Raw genomic sequence first — 25,157 nt, forward strand, 5'->3', positions numbered from 1 at the left:
GATGCTTTACTACACGGCTCCCTTGACAATCAGCCTGTTCCTAGGCCTCACAAGCTCCATCTTAGAGTGCACAGCCGTAGAAAGGGTCTGGGATATATGTCATAGACTTACTCCTAACCACGTGCGAGTCTGCACTTAGTCAAGCTCTCGCCGACGAGATCACTGCCCACCTCCCAATTTTTCTCGGGACGAGGGCGGGCCAAGGCTTGAGGGGAAGCCGAAAAGCGTCTAGTGGGAGTCGAAGACGAAGTTTCGCAAGTGCAAGTGGAATTGCTCATATGCTGAATGTCGAGAAAATGCTTAATAAAGGTTAGCTCGCGAGGTTGCATCGTTTGCGACTGACTGCAGTATTGGATTGCGCTCCAAACGCTAAGCATACTACGCCAACTCCGCGCAGGCAAGCAGCGGATGGCCCTCCAAACTGGTCCAAAACTCCATGTCAAGGTTGTTACTTAGCCACATTTGATCATCCAATGTCTCTTCCGTGAGCGTGTCCAAAGCAGAGGCGGGCTCGGCATCTTCAATTTCACTATAGCTGTGTTCGGGCGATAGTACTGTACCCAGTATCGCTTGGAGCATCTTCATGGCTGGGCCGCAAATGACAAAGTTTCCATTGGTCGGGCAAACGATGAAAATCAATGGACGAGACTAAATTGCTCAGGCTCTGGATGATTTTCGAGCGTGGAAAGTCAGGACTTGCCGGCAGCTTGCGGCGCGAGTGATGCAAAAGCTCGAGCGCAAGGACTCCTGCCGGTGGAAGTGCATATAATGCGATCGATACAGCATAAGCCATCTCCTGACACCGATATTACCTCACGAGTAGTTACCAGCCAAGGCAAATCACTGGAGTACCATCCTTGGCGGTGGCGATTGCCAGTCAATGTGAGTATGCTCGACAGTAGAGATCTTGGAATAGTGACAAGCTCAGCCGGTGGGACCCACGATCGTTTAATTAGTTTTCTTTGTACAAAAACCGTCGTAGACAAAATCGAATTGTTCGGAGAGCTGGAAAAAGTTTTCAGATATTGGGCGCTCCAATACCCAGCGATCTGGTCGATCTCTGAGCGATCTCTGAGCTTCGAAGGTAGAAAGTGTCCCGCGCGTCGGAGGCGTCCTTTGAGAGTTTTGAACTGCAGATTATTCGCTGGTTCTGATGCTCTGTTTGGTGTGATACCGGGCTCGTCCATCCAGATTAGCTGTGTTTGCGCCGAGAGAGAGTTCTAGTATCTCCTCTCGGAATTTGATGCGGATGACGGACACTCGGAGCCAAAATGCGCGACCCACAACGGAGTTTAGATTCCAGCCTTCCTGGTCCGGATCACTCAAAGCACGGGCCTGAGCCTCACCATCCAGTGCTAGTTGACTGTTGACGGGCTTGGCTGCTGTCAATTGGTCATGGGCGCAGGGTGGTAGACACATCTTTCAGGGGCTCGCCGACGTTGACATCCATCACACATTGGCCTTATATGGTCGCATGGAAGCTTCGACCTCCTGCATGGTTCGCGAGAGAATTTCTTGCCGTTGCGTCGAAGAGCCACAGCCGCCACGTCAGCAATTGAATCGGCCATCGAGTCTGTAGATTTTGTGGCATTAGTCGCTAAAGAATTGTATCGTTGGCAAGGCAGATGATCGAGGAGCAGACCCATGTGATTCATAGTACCTACCTGATTTTATAGATGGGAATGTCTCGAGGTCAACAGTCGCATGATCGCTGCCCGCTGTTACCAAGAGACGCTGCGCTAGTCTGAAATAGTCTAGACTGCGTTGGCGATAGCGGCGCGTCAACAACTTTCATGTCTTTTGGTCTCAACATAAAAACAACATCTGAACCTCGGAAATGTCTCGTCGTCCAGAAGACTATTGCGGACCGTGTAAGTTTCTCCCAGATTGTCAATATACCTTACTGCCTTGTGCCACCGTCAGAACGTCGCGGAATTGTATTTCTACTAAGCAGATGCTGGTCCGCCAATCTTAGATACCGTAGTGGGCGTTGCAATGAAAACAACGCCTTGCATCCTGTAGCTGAGTGCGTCTTTGGATGAATTGGTTGCAAGGTTCTGCAACTACTGATCCCAAGGATCCCGATTGGCGTCTGCTCTTTGACAATCGGCGACCGTGGAGTGCAGCAGCCTGGTCGACGAGGCTGAGGGATGTTGGTCTTCAAGACCAGAGCTTGCTGATTTTTGCCTGTCACTCTCTGCTGCCTTACTCAACAGCAACCCTTGATACAGATGGCGAGCCCTGTAAATTCCTCTTCTCGAGAATGGTCAAATTACAATGGCAATCTCTAGCAACGAAATCCTTTACGACTTTGGGCTCTCAGGCAACACGGCTTCTGTGGAAGTCTCCCTGCCGTGGAGCTCTAAGCTGTCTTCTACAGACCCGTCAAGACTAAAGCGCTTTTGGTTACTTCTCCTCGTATCTGCTGTCGAGCTAGGGCGGACTCGGGTTGAGAGTCCACGAGCCCAGATTCTGAACTGAGTGGATGCATCTTTGGAGGGTTGGCGAGTTCTTGACTATGGCTGGGAAAGAAGGCATGCAAGCGCACATCAGACCTATCTGTTGTTCGATGGTGCTGTGTGAAGTTAGCGGTTTCAGAAAGCAAGCTGAGGCGGTTGAATCCCTGTATGGGGCACGGACGTGACTAGACAAGTGCCTGCTAAAAGGTACGTGGCATCCACCTCCGTTTGATGAACTTGTAGTCGAAATATAAGGCCTACAAGACTCATCGCGCAAGCTCTGAGTTGACGTTAGCAGAGTCACTTCTTCCTTGGCAAAAAGACACAATATACATAGTTCCGATCATGAATACTAACATGATGCCGATTTTCTTTTTGACAGAAAGCTGAGATGTCGAAAATGCTGCAATAGGAGCGCATAGTATACAAATGTCACTGAAAAGATTCACAGCCCCGAGAGCTTTGTTGGTGTCGACAACAGGGTCAACGTATAAGAAGATGTTAAGGAACATCAAAATGGTATGTGCGAGAATACAAAACGTCGTCTCAAAGTATGTTAGATATCTTGTTACGGATTAATCCTTCACACTCGGTACACCTTCCTCATTAGGCCTTAGCGCGCCTCCTCCGCACTATGTGCCTGCAGACCACATAGATTAATAGAACAGCTTTACACCACACCAATATTATGATATTAAGAACTATTCCTTAACATATCTGGTGACTTTATCGGTAGCGAAGATGCGTACATATAGCAGCAGGAGTGACAGCCTGAGAAAGAGCATGGTAGGCGGTAAGACTATGTTATTGTATCTCCTGAACTACATCGTGTAAGGTCATTGCGCAATGAGAAATCCTTCCTGTTCACTTACTCGGACTATGAAAGGGATTTCGGACAGCGGTACGTCCCATTGGTGCTTGCCAACCCCATGCTGTGACACTGATACGTAGTCAACAAAAGGATTGCCATACTTTGAAAGTTGTACTTACTCATGATCGCCATTCCGAAGCATGCAGTAACCCCCATCTATAATACCATATGAGTCAAAAGTGTTGCGGTGTTGGGTTGAGCGAACCTACCGTCGCAACAATGCACAATCAGCGAGAAAACGTTTGGTAGCTTACGATCGTCGAAGCCCGGCCTACGCTTGATCCAAACTTTGACATACATGCGAATACAGACAAAAATATAGACTATTCCCAAGAGGGTAGCGCAAGGAATTTTGTAAATATTGGCGCGCTGATTGCGGGCCGCGAAGTTTGACACAATACCCGGTGGAAAGGGTAATGCGGGCGTAGTCTTGTACTTTTCGAGTTGCCCCACAGGGAAAGAAGCTGGATTGACCGACATAACGAGGAATATCATCTGTACAAGAAATGATTTGGGAACATCAAGCGAGTAGATGCAGAAAGAGGTGCAAATTACGATGAGGCAACGGGAAGAAAGAGAGAAAAAGACAGATCCATGGAGTCCCATGAAGCACGAAGCTCCACTGAAAGGGTTTTTGGTGCATTGCTCATTATGAACTCAACTGAGGGCGCCGGATCTTTTGGATCAGTACGTGGCGTAAATAAGATTTTGTATTCGGACCCACGCTTCCGGCGACGCTGGTTTTGATGTGAATGAAAATACGTCGAACTTTCCCTCGCTCCTGGTATACCGCCTAGCAGTCGATCCTTGCCCACCAGTGGCAGTGGGGCTGGAGGGAAAAACCGCAAGCCACAACAGCCGCAGTTACATCAGCAATTGATGCAGGTGACGCTCGGAAGTGGTATCATAGGGAAGTCCGGTCTGAAAGTGGAGTCGATGGATGTTACCAAAACAGCAATAATGCTGGCGGACAGAGAGGCAATTTTCACAGACGTGATCAATGCTGCAGACGGTCTCCACGTAGGTGATGCTGGTTCCGAGAGCCGACGACCTCGTTACTGATGGATCAATTACTCCATAGTCGGTGGTCAGGTCTCACATCCTTGATGGCAAAAAATTCTTCCCACAGCCTTCAACTGGCCAGAGCGCGATTAGATTCATGCTCCCCGAAGCCGTTGCGCAGAGGGACATCATCTTGTCCACTGCTGTTAGCGATGATGTACTCATGCTCTCATGGAAAGGCAATGACAAACGCGTTCTCGTTCCAGTAGACTATGACAACCAGTTCAATGTCACGTGCACTTACCCGAGCAATGTTTTCAACCAGCAGACTTTCAGTAACAATTCTGCCGCTGCTATTTGTACGATCACTCTTGATCTATTTAATGACTTTCCAAGGTTGACCCTTTTGCCGTGCAGCATATGGTCAGAAGGTCTCTTACGACATCATTCTTGATATCTGTAGTGATTTCGATCCTATCGCAAAACGACTCTTCTCACTGGCCGACCCGGATGGCTTCAGAGTATGGCAATTGAAGGATATGGACGACCACTCCAACTGGAGTCTCAATCATACCACTCTTCCGGGGGCGCTTGCCACCCTGTCTTGCCATTCGGGTTTCTTTCGGGTTCTCTGGCGCCTCAACAACGATCGAAATGGGTTCACTCTCTCAACTCTGCTCTGCTACCGCTTGATGTGCAAGGAGGAGATACTGTTGGCCGTCTGAAGTTGTACGAGTAGATCCGGAGGCCACGCGTGGCAAAATTGCGAGAGTCATCTTTGGTCATTGCGAAGGCGTACGGAGCATTTTCCGGGAATCCACTACAAGGATCCTGGACAACCTGCTTATCTTCTCATATGCCGTATGAGTAGAGAGAGACTAGGATCTGTAGGGATTTAAGATGCACCGTAGGCCTGATACCCGACCTACTTTCAAAACATCACAATGATTGACGGGCAAAATTTGAAAGGAGCAGGATTGAAGCGATAAACTACACACGAAAGGTACGTGGAGAGTTTGACTCCCAGATTGCCTCTTGTCCTCATTTGCGATCTGGGACCTCCGCGTAATCTTGATTGTTTTGAAGGCTCACTATCGCTGGTCAATGAGCCGAACAACTCCCGGCCCATCGCGCATGTAACACAACGCTTTTTAACACCTTCATCGAGCAGTGTGTAAGATCTAGCTAGATTGGTACAGTTAATGTGTTAAAGACACCTCCTCTGGGCCCAGGTTTTTATAATGTGTTAAACACCCCACTAGTTTGCTCTAGTGCCTTGGCACCGCCGATTTCAAGCAATCTTTGTATCACATAGCTAATGAACAATGAAAGAACCTTCATAATGTAACGAGATGGCCTTTGCACATTCCAAGCAGTATGCGACTGATGCCGATGAGGAGATCATACCAACGACAACCATGATCAAGAACCTTCCCATCCACTGGAACACTGGTCATCTGCTACACCTCATGAGCCAAATGAAGCTCCCACCACCAAGGGCTTTGAACTATCTCTACGACGAATTTGATGACTTTCGTGGCATGGCATTTGCCACCTTTGCCACGTCGGAGGAGGCGCGGCAAGTGGTCCTGGAGCTCAATTACCATCAAGTGTTCGGACGAAAGTTGAATGTACAGTACAAGAGGAAACACCCTTGGGTCATAGCAAGAGAGGACTTCTCTTGGCGGAAACCTTTGCAGCCAACCCATAGTCCACACACAAATGATCGATACAAGTCGTACCTGCACCCCCAAGAGAAGGGTTGTCCCGTGCCAAGGCCCACAAGACAGCAGACGCCACCTTCGGAATCCTACAATTTGCTCATGGCCTACCAAACAGACCCTGTCGAGAAGGAGAAACTCAAAAGAATCCTTGTTCAAACAGGGGACTACCAAGAAGCTATCAATAAGTTCGCGAAAAACAGAGCGCTGGAGTCGCAAGAAGTGGAACATCCATGGAGTATGCAGAATCGGCCGATATTGGAGATGAGGCCGGCGACATTAGGGGACCTGCAGCAGATAGCTGCCATGGAGAGTCGATTTGGACTTGGTGGCGAAGCCTCTTTGAGTGGGTTCGCTCGTCACCAACCACGAAGGGGACCGGGACGCCACGGATACGACGAAGGAAGGCTACTAAAAAGCGTTAACCTGACTTCACTGGAGAAAAACCATGAGATAACAGCCGCAGAGCAGAGGCAGAGTTGGACAACGGGGGAGATCGAGAAAGTGTTGAGTAGGCATGAGTTGGAGATGGGTTCATGGGGGTGAGAAGCAGGAAGGGACAGACACTGGAACCTACGAGAGGCGGTGATGAGTCTGACCGAAGAAGCTTGTTGCACGTGGGATGGGGGACTGGTTGTTTTGTTAGATGCTGGCAGGTCTTCTATTGCTCCTCCAGCTTGGACAGGGAAGGGTGAGGGAGAGCGTTGCGAGGTAGAGCATGATAGTCTCGTGGAAGAACAAGCTCATGGTTAATGTTCGTCTGAAGACAGGATGTAGACTGGTGGTGTATGAGGCTGTCTGATGCTGCAAAATGTTGCGTGTCGAGGAGCCCCTATTTGCGAGTATGTTGACCTTGTACTGTTGTAGATCCACCGAGTTTCGTAGCGAACACGGTGATGTCATGTGTGCCAAGAAAAACTGCCCCTGCAGATTGAGGCGTTTTTTGCTCGGCGCTTACAAGTATCGGCGCGCTATCTCTGTTACTGTTTATGATCTTTACTCTACAACAATCGCTAGAGAACCCCCATCAGTCGGAAATCGAGACCTCAAGAATGGTTTGGAACGGGACAAGGAGGGAGAGCTCACAGCTGACTCGAGACTTCTTGGTCCATTTGGCAAATGCGCAGTCTAGGTAAGTGCATGCAAGAAGTGAACAGAGAGCGCCCAGCGATAAGCGCTCCATGCCTGTTGAAGAAGAGTGTGTCACTGAATGCTGCCTAAGTTAGCCCGAGACATTTGGCATCATCTTCTCCACAAAGTACGAAAAGACACTGCCCGACAAGAACAAGCAGAACCCATTAGCCATGCTCAACAACCTTTGGCCTAGCTCCGCATCTTCATCCAAGTACACTCAGCTATCCGACCTCGAGCACTCGTCAGTGTCTCCTTCTTACGGTATTTTACTCCAGTTTCCCAAGCGTTGGCCCCCTGCCTTGATCATCTTGGTCTAAATGTGCTCTGGCCAAGACAACCAACGTTGACTCTACCTACCACAATCCCTAATCACAAAAGAGCCAGCCCACTTTCAATACTTCAGTATTTCTTTTCCGCATAAGGGGATGGCTTTGCTCTCCTTCTGATACACTTATCCTAAGTTCGCTTCTGCTTCCTCGTTACCGTAGCATTGTAAGGTTCGTTGCTAAAACTGGTGCAAGGACTGTTGACGGGGTCTACCCTTCGAGGAGCCATAGCTGCGGTCTGTGGAACAGCTTTCCTTGTAGGTCTATCTTCCCATCCACTCTCATCTTTACTATACCAAGTGTGTTACCGTAGCGCCTACTTGAGTTATCTTGATCTTTGAAAGCTTAATGCGTACGTGACGTGTATGTCTTGGAAGTTTGACGGTCCACCTGAAGACTGACTCACATGCTACAAGCTTTTCGGCTACGACCAGGGTGTCCTCGGCGCTGTAATTGGCTTGCGCTCTTTTCGCGCCGATTTCGACAATCCAAGCGCCAAGCTCGAAGGCATCATCGCCGCTATCTATGACATTGGTTGTTTCATAGGCGCAATCGTGGCATTCCTGACTGCTGATCGTTATGGGCGGAAAGGTAGTATCAAGTGGGGATGCTGGATCATGGTAGTCGGAACCGTTTTGCAGACATCTGCAACGGAGAGCGTGCAGTTGATAATTGCCAGAACCTTGACCGGAGTTGGCAATGGGATCAACACAGTCAACGTGCCTGTCTGGCAAGCTGAGAGCTTCAAGAGCCATAATCGAGGGGTAAGTATATACAATTAGCCGATCATAGAAGCTCTCGCTGATGATGCGAACAGGCACTTCTCATCATTCAGAGTGCGTTGATCGCCTTTGGTCATCCACTCAGCACATTTATGGGCCTCGCCAGCAGCCAAGCCGAACCCTCCTCTTTCGCATGGAGGTGGCCAATCGCCTTCCAAGGAGTGTTTCTGGTTATCATTCTCATCGCTTTGCCGATCCTCCCAGAATCACCTCGCTGGCTCGCTCAACATGACAGGCTAGAAGAAGCTGTGGAGATCTTCGCTAGGCTAGAAGGCAGGGACGTAAGCATCGAGCACCCTAGTGTCGTTCGTCAGCGAGATGAAGTCAAGGCGTCTGTGCAACAGGAGCTTCTGCTAGGCTCGGCATCGTGGGGTGAGGTATTCACAGAGGGTAGAAATAGGAACATTAGTCGTGTGCTCCTAGGAGCTGGCCCGTATATGTACGTGCCTCCATCCTATCCATTCGCAAGACCGATGTTAACGTACTGGGGTCAGGATGAACCAGTGGTGTGGCATTAACTCACTGGCTTACTTTTTGCCCATTACTTTCGAGCGCAATATTGGGCTGTCCACGCAGCTTTCACTCATTATCTCCGGCGTGCTAGGATTCCAGTATTTCCTTATTTCTTGGCTGTTAGTCTACCCTCTCCACGAGCCTTCCTGAATTACCCCTGACGGAGTTATAGTCCATACTTTTTCATTGAGCACTTTGGCCGTCGCAAAATGTTGATGTCAAGCGCAGCCGCTTGTTGCTTCTGCATGATAATGATCTCTTCTATGCTGGCTTTGGATACTACTACAGTGGGTCCCTCAGTCTTCCCGTCTTAGGGGGACATCCAAGGCTGACAATCGTCTTCGCGACAGTCTCAATGGGCCTTCGTAGCCTTCACCTTCCTATTCTTCGACGCATTTTCCCTCGGGATTCTTCCAGTCTCGTGGATGTATGCTTCTGAAATCATGCCCCTTCGCACGCGCAACAAGGGCGTCGCTCTCGGTGCAGCCTCCCACTGGCTCTCTAACTTCGTCGTTGTCTACATCACCCCACAAGCTATTCAGGGGCTTGGGTATCGACTTTATCTAATCTGGGCTGCACTTAACGCAACTTTCGTGCCTATTACGTGGTTGTTCTATCCGGAGACGGCAAGACGAAGCCTTGAAGACATGGACGCCGTCTTTTTGAATGAGAGCTTTGGGGTCACGAAGACCAGAGAACCGGGCACCCGAACCCATGCTGAACCTCATGTGGCAACGGCGACAGATTAAGGGTGTAGGATAGCTCCGAAGAAATGCATGACGAGGAGCTGAGAGCCGAATACTCTTGGAAGAGTTATCAATATCAGCCCTGATTATACGCTGCGCAACGGGGCGGAGTGGGGCGGGGTTTTGGGTACCCAATACCACCCCGCTTCGGGTCGGGGTTTTGACGGGGTGGGGTGGGGTCGGGGTAATGTTTTCCTTTCGGGGTAATGAGGGTACCTCGTTATCCCGCCAAGTCTATCAATTAAATTAAAATTTATATATTATTTTTATATAAATATCTAATCGCGTATTAAATAATATTTTATTATTTAAGATTTTTAAATATAATTTAATTAAGAAAAAAAATTATTATATAAAAAATTATAAATTATAATATATATTTTTATAGCGATAGAGAATTCTAATTATTTTTTTAATTTTTATTATTTAAAGATAATTATAATAATAAAAAATATTTTTATTTTTATTTTTAATTTAGAATTAGAATTATATAATTAATTTATTAAAATTTAAAATTTAAATAATTTATATTCTTATAAAAATATTTAAATTATTTAAATATATTAATAAGATTTTTATATATTAATTTAATATTAATAAATTTAAAAGTTTTTTATATTTTTCTACTTATCTTATTAAATATAAATCTATATTTTATTATATTATAATTTTTAAATTATTATCTAATTAATTTTAATAATAATTTTTTTTTTTATTTTTAAAAACTTATATTATACGAGTAAAGATCTATAAATTAAATTTATAATCTTTTTTTTAAATCGAGACTATCGAGTAAATTTTAATAAGCGATCTTTAATAAGCGATATTTAAATTTCTTATCTTTAAATATCTATAAGACTAAATTTAGTAATTTTTTTTTATTTAAAAACTTATATTATACTCTATAGTTTAAATAAAAAATTCTAAAATTTTAATAGAAAATAAAAAAGTTATTTTAAAATTAAATAATATATATCTATTTTTTTTTAATTAGAGCTATTCGACTATCGAGCGAACTCTTAATAAGCGATATTTAAATTTCTTACGCTTTAATAATTATAAGATTAAATTTTAGAATTCTTAAAAATTCGAAAAGCGTAGACTACGCTTTAAAATTTAAAATTTTAAATTTTAAAAAGTTAATAGAAAATAAAGAAGTTTTTCTATATATTAATAATATATATCTATTTTTTTAATAATTATAAATATTAATTTATTTACTTACGATATTTAATTAAAAAGCGTAAATCTAATAAATTAATAATTAACTATATATATAAATTTAAGATTTTCTAATTTAGCTCTATCTTATTCTATTATATATATTAATATTTTCTAAAAATTATATATTTTATTTTAATAAAAAATATATATAAAAGAGAAAGATAATAAACTTTTTTAGATTTTATAATTTAAAATAATTTATAAATAAATTTAATATAAGTAAAATTAATATATAAATAATAAATTTATTAAAATATAAATTATAATATTAAAATTAAAATTAATATAAAAAAAAAATTATATTAATAAAAATTATTTTAGCGATTTTTTTTTAATTTTTTTTTATAAATTATATAAAACACTTCTATATATAATTTTTTTTTAAAAGTTTATTATATCTTTAAAAATTTCTAGATATTTAATTTTCTTTCTAATAGATTTAATTATAATTTATTATATTTATTACTTTAATTAAAAGTTTATAAATTAAATTTATAAAGTTAAATTTTTTTAAGTTAAATAAAATTTTTATCTTAGCTCTAAGTTAAATTAAACTCTAATCGCTTATTATATATTTTTAATTTACTTTTATTATTATAAAATTAATAAAGAAGATAAAAGCTTTAATTTTAAGTTAAGTTAAATTTTATTTACTTTTTATATAATAAATAATTTATTTTTATTACTAGATAGATTTAGTAACGAATTTTAAAAGAATAATTTAAAGTAAAAATAGTCTTATTTTTTTTTTGCTATATCTCCGATTAAGTAATATTACGAACTTTAATAAAATCTTTATCGAAGAGTTATAAATCTCTTTAAATTTTACTTATTCTTCTTACTTTTATTATATATATTATATTATAAACTAATTATAGCTATAATCGCTATTATATTATATTATAAATATAAATTCTTTTAATAGACGTATAGGAGTAAAATCGAGTTTAATATTAGTTAAATATAACTATTAATATTTCAAATAATTAAAATAATTAAAATATTTCTATAGCTTAATAATAGTTTAACTAGTTAAAATAGCTAAGATATCTTTATAGCTATAATAGTTTAAATAGATGAAATAGTTAAGACTTCTCTATAATTACGATAGCTAAGATATTCTTATAACTAGAATAGCTTTATTAGTTAAACTTACTAAGATATTCTTATAACTACGATAGTCTAAATAGCTAAAATAACTAGAATATTCTTATATCTACGATAGTTTAAATAGCTGAAATAGCTATCGAGATAAGATATCGAACGATTTTAATTCATTTAAATATATATTATTCGATAGATAATTCTTATTTATAGAGATTTAATTAACTATAATCGACGTAGTAAATTCTTCTCTTATATACTTATTATCGTAATATACTATAATATAATATTATCTAGATATATAAAGATAGTAAGCTAAATTATAATATCGTTCTTCGCTTATTATATAATAATTTAATATAGAATTATAGAAGAGTATATAATATGAAATCTTAAAGAGTTAAGCGATATTCTTAATAATAATAGCTTTATTATTACTTAATTTCTTTATAATATTCTTCTTATTTATCTATTATAATATTTTTTTCTCTTATTTAATTAAATACTTTAGTTAAATAATTAATTAAGTAATTAACTAAGTAACTAATTAAATAGATTATTATAAGATCGTAGAAAGTAAGTTTATTATATTATTATTACTACTAACTATCTTCGTAATATTCTTTATATTTATCTACTATAGTAATTTCTTCTCTTATTAAATATTTCGAGCTAATATAGAATCGTAGAGAGTAGATCTATTATATTACTACTACTACTCTATCTTCGTAATATTCTTTATATTTATCTACTATAGTAATTTCTTCTCTTACTAAGTATTAGATTAATATAAAGTCGTAGAGAGTAAATCTATTATATTATTACTACTACTCTATCTTCGTAATATTCTTTATATTTATCTACTATAATAGTTTCTTCTCTTACTAAGTATCGAGCTAATATAAGATCGTAGAGAGTAGATCTATTATATTACTACTACTACTCTATCTTCGTAATATTCTTCGTATTTATCTACTATAGTAATTTCTTCTCTTATTAAATATCGAACTAGTATAAGATTATAAAGAGTAGATTTATTATATTACTATTACTATTAACTATCTTTATAATATTCTTTTAATTTTATATATCTAAATAAGTAGTTACGCTAACGTCGTATAGAATAACTTTATAATTAAATTATTATTTTATAATATAAAATAGTAATTTAATTTATAGATAATCGACGAGACAGATTAATAACTACTCTATATAATTAGTCTATTAAATTATTATTCTTTTTATTTTAAATTATTCTTTTAAATTATATTACTAAATCTATCTATTATAAATTATTAAATAATTATATCTTTATTTAAAAAAGAAGTATTTATTTAATAATTTTATTTTTAATATATCTTATTAATTAAGTAGATTATCTTCTTAATAAATTATTTAAAGTTATAATTAATAAATCGACTTTATTAATAACTTAACTTAAAACTATATATAATTAATTATAAATAAAAATTTTAAAATATAAATATAGATTAATTTATTATAAAAATTAATTTTAAGATTAATTAATTATTATATTAAAAACTAATTAAATTAGAAATTAAATATATTAAAAAAAAGTATATAAATCGTTTAAATTAGACGAAGTTAGAGAGATATATAATATATAATATTATTTATTATTATATTTATTTTTAAAAATATAATAATTAAATATCTTAAACTTAATATATTTAATTTATAAATATATTTTATTATATAAATTTATATTCTACTTTAAATTTCTTAGTAATATTATTATAGAATTTTATTTTAACTTTAAATAATAGAGTAAAAGCGAGATTAATTTAAAAATATTTATTATTTTAATAAATAAAAGAAAGCTACTTTTTTATTAATAACTTAATTTCTATTATTATAAATAGTTTTAATTTAAAAAACTTATTAAAAACTTAATTATTAAATTAAATAATATTCTTATTAAGAGTATAAAGAATAGCTTTAAAAATATAGAAATTAGCTATTTAATATACTAATTAAGATTATTATAAATAGTATTAATTAATTAAATAATAAGAGTTATTTAATAATTATTTAATAGATTAATTAATAGCTTTTTATTCTTCGAAATTTATTAAAATATTATTATTTATAAGTAAAGGCCTATGAATTAAATTTATAAAGTTAGATTTTTCTAAGTTAAATCGAATTTTAGTTCTAGTTCTCAGTTAAATCGAACTCTAATCGCTTACTATACGTTTTTAATCTACTTTTACTACTATAAAATTAATTTAATCTATATAATATATAGATATATATATATGAAGAGAGACGCGCTAAGATTTAATTAGAAAGATATATCGAGTATAGAGAATTAATTCGTAATAATTATTTATAAAAAATAGAGAAAGATTATATCTTTATAATAAGAAGTATCGAAATATTAAAAAGAAATAAAGATAATATATTAATTAGTAATGTAAATTTCATAATATCTTTTATTATAGTAAAATCTTTCGAATAATAAAATAGCTATAGATATCGAACGATTTCAATTAATATATATTATTTAATATTTCTTTTAAAGAGATTTAATTAACTATAATAGTAGATTCTTCTCTTATAACGTTATTATAGTAATATATTATATTAATATAATAGAAATAATAGATTAAGTTATAGTAGTATTCTTCGCTTACTAAGTAATAATTTAATATAAAATCGTAGAGAATATATAACGTAGAATCTTAAAGAGCTAAGTTATATTCTTAATAATAATAACTTTATTATTACTTAATTTCTTTATAATATTCTTTATAGTATTCTTCGTAATATTCTTCGTATTTATCTATTATAATTTCTTCTCTTACTTCTTAATATAGTAAGAATAATAGACTAAGTTATAATAATATTCTTCGCTTACTAAGTAATATTTTAATATAAAATCGTAAATAACTAATATAACGTAGAATTTTAAAGAGTTAAGTCGTATTCTTAACGATAGTAACTTTATTATTACTTAATTTCTTCGTAATATTCTCCGTATTTATCTATTATAATTTCTTCTCTTACTTTCTCTTTTATAGAGTATTAAATTAAGTAATTAACTAAGTAATTAATTAAGTAATTAATTAATATAATATAAAATCTTAAAGAGCTAAGCTATATTCTTAATAATAATAACTTTATTATCGCTTAATTTCTTTATATATCTATAAATCTAAAAAGTTTCTATAAAATTTAAAATTGCTAATCGCGCGTTTATCGCGGAAATTATAAAATTCGTTAAATTAGTAAATCGAATTAGAATCCGCCCAAATTCTATCGATTTAGTAAATCTAATTAGAATTCGTCTAAATTTCGCCGATTTAGTAACTATCTTAATCTTTTTTATTAGTTCTATTAGTTTAATAGTAATACGTAATAAAAAAAAAAAGTTCTAATAATCGATATTACGACGATAAGATTCTATAATAATAAATATTAACGCTAACTTAAATTTGACTATAGAATTAGATAATTTAATAAAATTAATCGCGTAGATAATACTCTAATATAGCGTATAATAATACGTATATTAATAATGATATATATTAATATCATATATATATAGAATAGTACTTAGAGTATATTAGAGTATATTACGTAAAATTTTTAAAGTTATTAAAAATTTTTAAAGTTGCTAAACTAATAGAACTAGTAAAAAGAATTAAAATAGTTACTAAATCGGCGAAAAGAATTAAATATAGATAAAGTCTACTTAATAGACTAAATTATACTAAATCGTACTTATAATATAAACTCGACGGAAATTATATGAAAAGAAACTTTTTAGATTTATAGATATAGTATTCTTTATAATATTCTTTATAGTATTCTTTATAATATTCTTCGTATTTACTTATTATAGTTTCTTCTCTTATTTAATTAAATATAAGAATATCGAGAATAAATATATTTATATTAATAAAATTAATAAATTTAATAAATTTATAAAAGAAGAATAATTATATAAATAGATAAAAGAATTATTATTTAATCTCGAATATATTTAATATAATTATTATATTTTTAAAAGCTTCTTTTTAATAATATTTAGAATTTAATATATATTAAGAAATTTTAAAATAGAATAATAAAAAATAGATAGAAGAGAAAGATATATTTTAGAAGATAGTATCGCTAAATTAAAAAGTACTATTACTAACTTAAAAGAAGTATATAGAGAAAAATATATTTATTCATTTATTCGAGCTCTTTAAAAGTCTTTTAATACGTTTATAAGTAGTAGTAGATAGCTATTAAGCTCGCTTACGACCTCGATTATTAATAATAATAAATTCGTCGAGAGATAATCTAAGAGTATTAATAGAGACTCTAAGAGATAAGTAATAAAGATATATATATCTAAAATCGAAGACGATTATATTTATATTAATGAAATTAATAGTATTAATAAAATAGTAAAAGAAGAATAGTTATATAAATAGATAAAAGAATTATTATTCGATTTTAAACGCGTTTAATATAACTATTATAACTATTATATTTAAATATTTATTTAATTTATTAATAGTAAATTAAACTTCGTAATTTTTATAGCGTTAAAAAGCGTAAAGCGAGCTTTATAATTTAAGAAATTATAAAGTAATTATATATATTATAAGTTAAGTACTTTAAAGTATAAGATTTCTATATATAAATTTTTAATAAGAAAGCTTAAGAGAGTTATTAGACTAACTTAGTCGATCTAGCTAAAAGATATAATAATCTTAAATTTATAATTAGCTATATATATAAATTTAAGATTTTCTAACTTAGCTCTATCTTATTCTTTTATATATATTAATAAGATATTATAATTTTAATCGATATTTCTTCTCTAGACTTACGCTAGACTTTATTCGAGCTAGCTTCTTAGCGACTTAATACTCTAATAACTTTAATATATATATTACTTAGTAACCTTTATAGTTAATATTTTATTTATATAATATTACTAATATTATTATTCGATATACGATTTATTCTCTAATATAAGACTTATATATTAAAAGTCTTTATACTCTTTCTTTATTTCTTTATACTATAATTAGTACTTTAATATTATTACTATTATATATTCTATTAATATCGCTATTATATATATACTTCGTATATTTATACTTTATATATATATACTACGTCGCTATTATATAGAGTATTAATACTTCTTAAAATAAAGAATAATAATATTATTTATAAAATTTAAAAGTATATTAAGTACTTAGCTCTATTTAAACTCTTATCTTAATATATCTAGAACTTTTAATTAAAAAGCTTACTTTCTTATTACTTAAGATTAAAATTATAAAATATTTAATAACTATAAATTTAAGATTAATTAATTAGATTCTTTAAAACTACGATTTCTAATCTAAAATATATCTTATTTCTTTATTTTCGTTCTAAATACGAATATATCTAAAAGAGGAAGTATTATAAGACTAAATCTTTAATATTAACTTTATTAAATTATTCTATTTAATTTCTTTAATATTACGTAATAAATGATAATAAAGTAAATTTATAAAGTTATAGAGTTAATTATACGCTTTTAAATAAAGTAGCGAAGACGAAATTTAATAAAGTATTCGTAAAGATATACTAAAAACTAAGATTTTTATTTAAATTATCGAGCTTACGAGAAGAGTCTCTTCGATAGAAGTCCTCGAAGAATTAGAGGGATTTTAGAGGGTCTTTCTCTAAGTATATTAAATAAATTATAATATCTCTCTCGATTCTTAGTAAACTACGAAGGATAATATTAAAAGTCTTATATATACGCTAAATCTCTTAATATACTTAACATTTTAATAAATCTAATCTTTTTCTTAGATAGCTTTATTTTTCTAGTAATAATACTTTATATATATACTTCGTATATATATACCTCGTATATATAGTATTAACGTCGCTATTAAGTAAAAAGTAGTAATATTAAGAATATTTAAAATATTTAGAATATTTATTAAGTATACTAAGAGATTTAGCGTATATATAGAACTTTTAATATTATTCTCCGTATAACGTCTCTCTCTAATATCTCTCTCCAACGTCTCTCTCCAACGTCTCTCTCCAACGTCTCTCTCCAACGTCTCTCTCCAACGTCTCTCTCCAACGTCTCTCTCCAACGTCTCTCTCCAACGTCTCTCTCCAACGTCTCTCTCCAACGTCTCTCTCCAACGTCTCTCCCCAACGTCTCTCTCCAACGTCTCTCTCCAACGTCTCTCTTTAACGTCTCTCTCGATTCTCAGAGTTAGATCCCTTAAAATCTCTTAAACCCTTCGAAGCTCTTTAAGAGCTCTCCGAGAGCTTCTATCGAGGGACTATTAAAGCAAGCTTAAAATTAATTAAATATTACTAAAAGGGCTAATTATCGAATCATATCTCGAAACTATAAATTCTTATCGAATTATATCTCTAATTACTAAATTATATCTCTATATTAAAATTTAAAATATAATTCGATAAGAATTAATTGCTTAGGGTATAATTTAGTAATTTATTAAACTTACTATATAGACTATTATCTATAAATTTAAAAAGTGAATTTCTATACGATTTTCGTCGAGTTCGTATTATAAGTACGATTTAATACGATTTAGTCTATTAAGTAAACTTTATCTATATTTAATTCTTTTCACTAATTCTATTAATTTAGTAACTTTAAAAATTTTTTAATAACTTTAAAAATTTTACGTAATATACTCTAATATACTTTAAGTACTATTCTATATATATATAATATTAATATATATTATCATTAATATACGTATTATTATATATTATATTAGAGTATTACTTACGTAATTAATTTTATTAAATCGTTTAATTTTATAGCTAAATTTGAGTTAACGTTAATATTTATTATTATAAAATCTTATCATTATAACGTCGATTATTAGAACTTTTCTTTTTTCGTATATATTACTACTAAATTAATAGAACTAATAAAAAAGGTTAAGATAATTACTAAACCGACGGAATTTAGGCGGATTCTAATCAGATTTACTGATCCGGCGGATTTTGTGATTTCCGCGATAAACGCGCGATCAGCAATTTCAAATTTTGCAGGAACTTTTCAGATTTGCAGATGATTGCGAGTGAAGACTGTGTGTGAGAGTCACAGACTGGGTGTAGACAGGCTGGGGGGCCAAATTTAGCCCACTGTTAGCAACAGCCCCCACGGGGGCCCTATTTAGGTCCAAATAGGGGTGTCTGGCTGTCAAGCGCAAAAAAGCCTGGTCCCGGGGGTGTCTGCGCTTGACAGCCAGACAGGTCCCGGGGGTGTTTGCGCTTGACAGCCAGACACCCCTATTTGAACCTAAATAGGGCCCCGTGGGGGCTGCTGCTAACACCCACTCGGCTTTCGTCTGATGTATTTTTAAGCTGGTAGGTCACACATTGAATACGGTCGGAGATATTTCCTCTTTTCTATGGTCGGATGGCCCAGGTCGCGAATTTTCTCCTTTGCGATTTTTATCATGAATGGCAAATTACCGAATCATACCCCAAGTAATGGCAAATTACTGAATCATACCCCTAGGGGTATGATTCAGTAATTAGGGGTATGATTCGGTAAGGATTCATAGTTTCGGGGTATGAATTAGTAATTAGCCCATCACTAAAATAATCAAATTTCGAGCTTGCTTTGACAGCCCCTCGATAGAAGCTCTCGGAGAGCCCTTAAAGAGCCCCCGAAGGGTCCGAGGGGTTTTAGGGGATCTCCCTGAGAATCAAAAATAGTTGAAAACCAGTACTTGGCAAGCTTTTCACTACTGGGAAGGACACGCCCCAGCACATATTACCGACCTCCGTATGTATGGAATAGTTGGCTTTGCTTATGGGTATGGGAGGTCGTCTAAGGCCACGATCTTTAAAAGAAAGGAAAGGGAAGAATGGGGGAAGTAATCCTGGTTTAGGAAGGGTAGAGAAAAAGGAAAGAAGGGGAAGGAGGGGAGGGAAGGGAAGGGAAGGGAAGGGAGAGGGGGAGGTTTTTGAAAGCTCGCTTGTTTGATAGTTTCAGCCTCTCCCATCATCGTCAATTGTCTTGCTACGTGAGGAGCTTACATTACTAGTGTTATTTGCTTTGCTTTGTTTTGTATTGTACCGTGACTTATGGAGGGAGGTAGGAAGGAACCCATCTACAGCAAGCCCAGCTCTTTCAAAACCTCTTCCTCGAGCAGTTCATTATCCTCTTTACGGTACACTCTGACGTCGCTCGTTGCATCGGGCCGTCTGACCCATCCGGACCCCAGAAACGCGCCAGGTACCAGTTGCTTCCTTTCGATCCATCGTTCTCGAAACAAGGCCCCGACGTTTCTTCTCTTCTGCCCCCTGGATCGCTGTATCCGATCCATCGCTTCCATCAAAAACGTCTGAGACTTATTGGATGATGGTTGAGCCAATTCTGCAGGAAGCAGTGGTGCCGTGCGTCGTTTGAAGAGAGAATACCAGCTGAAAGATGTGTTTGAACTGCCGAGGAGGGCGTCCTTCGTAACGTACTCGTAGGCGAAGGGGAAGAACCCGGCCATTTCCCAGTCGATGATGGCGGCCAGGTCGTACCGTTGGATCGATGCGCCGCCGTCGCTCACCACATCCACCGGGCGGACGAGTAGATTGCGCGGTTCGAGGTCATTGTGGCAGAGCACGGCATCTCGCTGGAGCGATTCGAGATCCTTTCGCCCGATGTGGAGGACCGTTGGGATTTCTTCGTCCGTAGAGGCCATCACGATGCCATTGTTGTCGTCGCTTGGTTCACTCACGCTGGGGCTCAACGTCAATTTTTTGCTCACGCCGTTGTACGCGATGATGGCCGTGAGGAGATTGGGCATGTCGTTGAAGAATCCGATTTCTCGATTCCCGAGAGCTACGTTGTTCGGGTTGCTGGACGAGACATCTCCTTCTTTCCCAGTCGTTTTGAAAAAGACCCCGCTCCCGCCGGCTTTCAGGATTGCCAGAACGGATTCATCCGCCAGATCAAGATTCTGAAGCTTCGTCACTGCATCCAGCACCGTGTCCATGATGTCGGATTGCTGATGGTCTGTCAAATCATCCCAGACCGTCTCCAGCGTCACAGCGTTGTCCACAAAGGCCGAAACGGAAAAATAGATTTCTCGTCCGTCCCCCGGTTTTGCGGTACCGGTTTGGAACACAGCCGGAACGACTTCTGGGATCGCCAATGTTGCCAGTTGTTGAAGAGCCGAGACGGTGCGTAGGGGAACTTTTGATGGAAGCTCAAGACGTACGACGACATTTCCAGGCAATGGTTCAGTGGGGCGAGTAGCGTCCAAATGTGCGATGAAGGTGCACACTTCATACGTTTGGGATAAGATGGTTATGCTTGTTGGCTTGGAATGGGAAAATATACAATCCAAGAGTGCTTTGTCAGGCTCGAGGAGAACAGACATGGTCTGAACAAAGACCAGCGGATGATCAAGATCCAAGTTTGAAAAAATTGAGCAGAATAGAGTAGAGTAGAGACAAGTGCAGTCAAGTGCTTGAACATAAGTATCATGAACTGTTGTATTAGATAGGTAGATGTTGACGATCTAGCATCAGCATGGGCCATACAACAATGAGTGTGAAGAACAGAAAGTTAAGGACAAAGTTGCTGGAATATTAATGTTGGGGCATAAGCGCTAAGCCCTAAGGTATGCTGTTGAGATTTGGCCTTCAAAGTTGGTGCGGGGACTGGTGTGGGGGCTGGGATTCCCAGCCACCCAAATTTGTATGAAAAATAGTCCTATTCCAGAGAAGCAGTTGGAGAATCAATCGATTATTCTCGTCCTTAAGGCTCGCTATTTTTAACATATACTCTACTTTACTACGTAAGATATCTAATTCTATATCTATAAACCTAGTTATAATTTAAATTTTCTCTATAAAATTTTTAAAATCTAACTTAATTTCTATTATTTAAATTATTTTATATTATTTAAATATTTTATATAGTATAATTATTAATATAAATACTTAATAGTAAATAAAATATAAATTTAAAGATCTTCGAAATCGAATTTAAGATTTATCTTTATTAAAAAAAAATAAGATTATTATAATATAATATTTTCGTTTATATACGCTAGAATTTAGCGTTATATATTCGTTTATATATATTAAAATTTAGCGTTATATATTCGTTTATATACGCTAGAAGTTATATATTTATTTATATATATTAAAATTTAATATTATATATTCGTTTATATACGCTAGAATTTAGCGTTATATATTCGTTTATATATATTAGAATTTAGCGTTATATATTCGTTTATATATATTAGAATTTAACGTTATATATTTATTTATATACGCTAGAATTTAACGTTATATATTTATTTATATATATTAAAATTTAACGTTATATATTTATTTATATACGCTAAAATTTAACGTTATATATTCGTTTATATACGTTAAAATTTAACGTTATATATTTATTTATATACGTCGAAATTTAACGTTATATATTTATTTATATATATTAAAATTTAACGTTATATATTCGTTTATATATATCGAAATTTAGCGTTATATATTCGTTTATATATATTAAAATTTAATATTATATAAATCTTATATTATTAATATTAAAATCTATTCTTCTTTATATAAGTTATAATAAATTTTCTTTTATATTTACTAGTTATATATATTAAATCTTAATATTATATTAATTTAATATATAATATTATTAAGCGTTATAGTCTTTTATATATAATCTTAATTTAATCTTATTAATCTTAAAATAAATCTAAATAGAAAACTCTATTAAGACTTAATTTTTTAATATATTACTCGATATATAATATTTATACTTTATATATATATAATTATTAATAAAAATACGTAACTACGTAATATAGTCTTTTTTAAAAATTTTAATAAAAGTTAAATAAATAGTTAAATAGATTTTTATTAATTTAAAAGTTATAGTATAATAATTAAAAAGTAAACTTTTAATTTTATTTTATTAAAAAATTTAGTTAACTTAATTATAGTAGTAATATTAATATTTAAAAATATTATATATTTTAATAAACGCGTAATATTATATAGAAATTTTCTTATAATATATAATTTTTAAGATAATTACTATAATATTTATCGAATTAATAATATAATATATTAAGAAAAATATCGTAATCTCGCTAATTAGTTTATTATTTTAATTAAATATTATAATTTTCTTTTATTTTTTAAATAATTAGATTTATAAGAGTTATTATAATAATATATATAAATAAATAAATAAATAAAGTATTACTATAGCGATATATATAAATAAATAAATAATCGAACTTATAAAGAGTAAAGCGGAGAGCGAAATAGAGATAATTTATTTTTTTAAGTCTATAGCTTCTTTATTTTAATATATACTATATAATAGAATAAATAAGAGATATTAATTTTTATACTTAAATATCTTTTAATATAAAAAAAATATTCAAACTTCTTATAAGTAAAATAGTAAATTATTATATATAATTTTTTATTATTAATTATTTTTTCGATATAGTAGTAATATTTATTATCTTCTATTTTATCTATTATTTATTAATAATATATATTTCTTATATTAATTAATTATCTTATCGCTAATAAATAAATAATTTATTTCTACTTTTAAAAGAATAAATAAAGTTAAAAAGAGAGTATTTAGAGAGTTTAATATAGAGAGTTATAATTGAATTTTAATACTTAATAATTAAGATAAAAAAAGCTTCGCTTTTAAAAGTGTAGAATAAGAGTAAAAGAGAGAAATTAATAAAGAAAGAAGAAGAGAAATTATCGAAGAAAGAGAAGATTAATTTATTATTATTAATAGAATTTTAGTAAAAAGATTTTAAATATATATCGAAACTTCTATTATTCGCTAGACGATTTTCTTCTTTATTTTAATAATTTAAATATATATAAAAGAGTTAATTTTATTAATCTAAATTCGTTAATATAAAAAGTATATTTTTATATATCTTATAGCTCTTTATAATAAGAAGCGTCTTATAGCGCTATCGATATTAAATAATAAATAATATAATAGAAATTAAGCGAATATTAATATTAATTTTATAAGTAAAGATAAATAATAAATATATTATAATAAATATATTATAATAGATATATTATAATAAGTCTATAGCTTTTTATATTATCTTATTATAAATAATAATAAATATATAATTTTATAAGAATTTAATCTTAGATAATAATTATATAATTAAAGATTTTCTAATAATATATATAATATTAAATTATAATTTATCGAGCTAATAGAATATATAATTATCTTCTTATTAAGATTTATAATAATTCGATTATTATTTAATTATAATAATTATTATAATAGAGTTAACTTTTAAGATATATTAATAATTTAAATTATTATTTTTAATACTTAAGTATTATCTTATAATTTAAAAATAATTATAAAATATATATTATAAGTAATAATAAGAGTATAAGATATATAATAAATTTATTATAATAAGTCTATTAAGAAGAAAAGAATAAATATTAAAACGCGATAATAAAAATAATAATTATTAATCTTATTCGAGCGAGCTAGTTAGAGCGCGAGGCTTTTTATACTAAAGCTATATATAATATAATTATAATTATTATTCTTCTTTAAGTTTTCTTCTATTATAATTTTATAATCTTCTATTTCTTTTAACTATAATAATTTCTTCTTTTTAAATTATAGTAAAATTAAATTTTAATTTATCGAGATTTATTTTTTAATCTTAATTATTAGAAAAGCTAGCGTCTCTATATCTATAAATTTAATTATAAAATATTATTAAGTATTTATAAGAGCGTAGTTTACTAGTAGTTAGCTAGCGAATATAGACTATAAAAGATATAGTATTATTATAAGATTTAATAGTATATTTAATAGTAGAATTAATCTCTAAGAAATATTAAAACTTCGAGATATATAAAGTAAATCTATATTCGTTAAGTCTCTAAGTATATAAGATATATTATTAAAATTAAACTCTAAAAGAAATCTTAATATAATATATATAATATCGACGCTTTAGCGTAAGTAGCGCTAAGGCTTATAATAATATTAAATCTAATAATTATCTTCTCTTCTAAATCTTAATCTTTAGACGTCTAAATAGAAATAAAATACTTATTAAAAAATCTTTAAACTCTAATAGAAAAATAAGAGAAAAGAGTCGATTTATTACGATATTATTTTAATAAAATAATAGAATTAACTATTACGCGTCGTAAACGCGTTATTAATATATTATATAATAA

General features: G+C 32.9%; 6 protein-coding genes across 6 annotated transcripts; 3 read left to right on the forward strand and 3 right to left on the reverse strand.

Moving 5' to 3' along the window:
• Positions 1-378: 378 nt before the first annotated feature.
• On the reverse strand, positions 379-585 carry HO173_005211 (uncharacterized protein; the record flags this gene model as incomplete). The annotated part of the gene is made up of 1 exon (XM_037307129.1): positions 379-585. The coding sequence occupies one exon, from the start codon at positions 583-585 to the stop codon at positions 379-381; it is 207 nt and encodes a 68-aa protein (XP_037166253.1).
• A 552-nt stretch (positions 586-1,137) lies between these two features.
• On the reverse strand, positions 1,138-1,419 carry HO173_005212 (uncharacterized protein; the record flags this gene model as incomplete). Its single annotated transcript, XM_037307130.1, has 1 exon — positions 1,138-1,419. The coding sequence occupies one exon, from the start codon at positions 1,417-1,419 to the stop codon at positions 1,138-1,140; it is 282 nt and encodes a 93-aa protein (XP_037166254.1).
• Positions 1,420-4,209: 2,790 nt separating this feature from the next.
• Positions 4,210-5,057, forward strand: HO173_005213 (uncharacterized protein; the record flags this gene model as incomplete). The annotated part of the gene is made up of 3 exons (XM_037307131.1): positions 4,210-4,350; positions 4,412-4,691; positions 4,750-5,057. 3 exons carry the CDS (start codon positions 4,210-4,212, stop codon positions 5,055-5,057), a joined length of 729 nt encoding a protein of 242 aa, XP_037166255.1.
• Positions 5,058-5,684: 627 nt separating this feature from the next.
• On the forward strand, positions 5,685-6,599 carry HO173_005214 (uncharacterized protein; the record flags this gene model as incomplete). Its single annotated transcript, XM_037307132.1, has 1 exon — positions 5,685-6,599. One exon carries the CDS (start codon positions 5,685-5,687, stop codon positions 6,597-6,599), a length of 915 nt encoding a protein of 304 aa, XP_037166256.1.
• Positions 6,600-6,641: 42 nt separating this feature from the next.
• HO173_005215 (uncharacterized protein) lies at positions 6,642-9,557 on the forward strand (the record flags this gene model as incomplete). Its single annotated transcript, XM_037307133.1, has 6 exons — positions 6,642-6,764; positions 7,930-8,277; positions 8,331-8,734; positions 8,790-8,927; positions 8,981-9,095; positions 9,159-9,557. 6 exons carry the CDS (start codon positions 6,642-6,644, stop codon positions 9,555-9,557), a joined length of 1,527 nt encoding a protein of 508 aa, XP_037166257.1.
• Positions 9,558-20,026: 10,469 nt separating this feature from the next.
• HO173_005216 (uncharacterized protein) lies at positions 20,027-21,292 on the reverse strand (the record flags this gene model as incomplete). The annotated part of the gene is made up of 1 exon (XM_037307134.1): positions 20,027-21,292. The coding sequence occupies one exon, from the start codon at positions 21,290-21,292 to the stop codon at positions 20,027-20,029; it is 1,266 nt and encodes a 421-aa protein (XP_037166258.1).
• Between the last annotated feature and the right edge of the window lie 3,865 nt (positions 21,293-25,157).

The sequence above is a fragment of the Letharia columbiana genome (genome assembly GCF_014066305.1).
Source record: "Letharia columbiana isolate WasteWater2 chromosome Unknown Sc0000013_s0, whole genome shotgun sequence".
Classification (NCBI taxonomy): Eukaryota; Fungi; Ascomycota; class Lecanoromycetes; order Lecanorales; family Parmeliaceae; genus Letharia; species Letharia columbiana.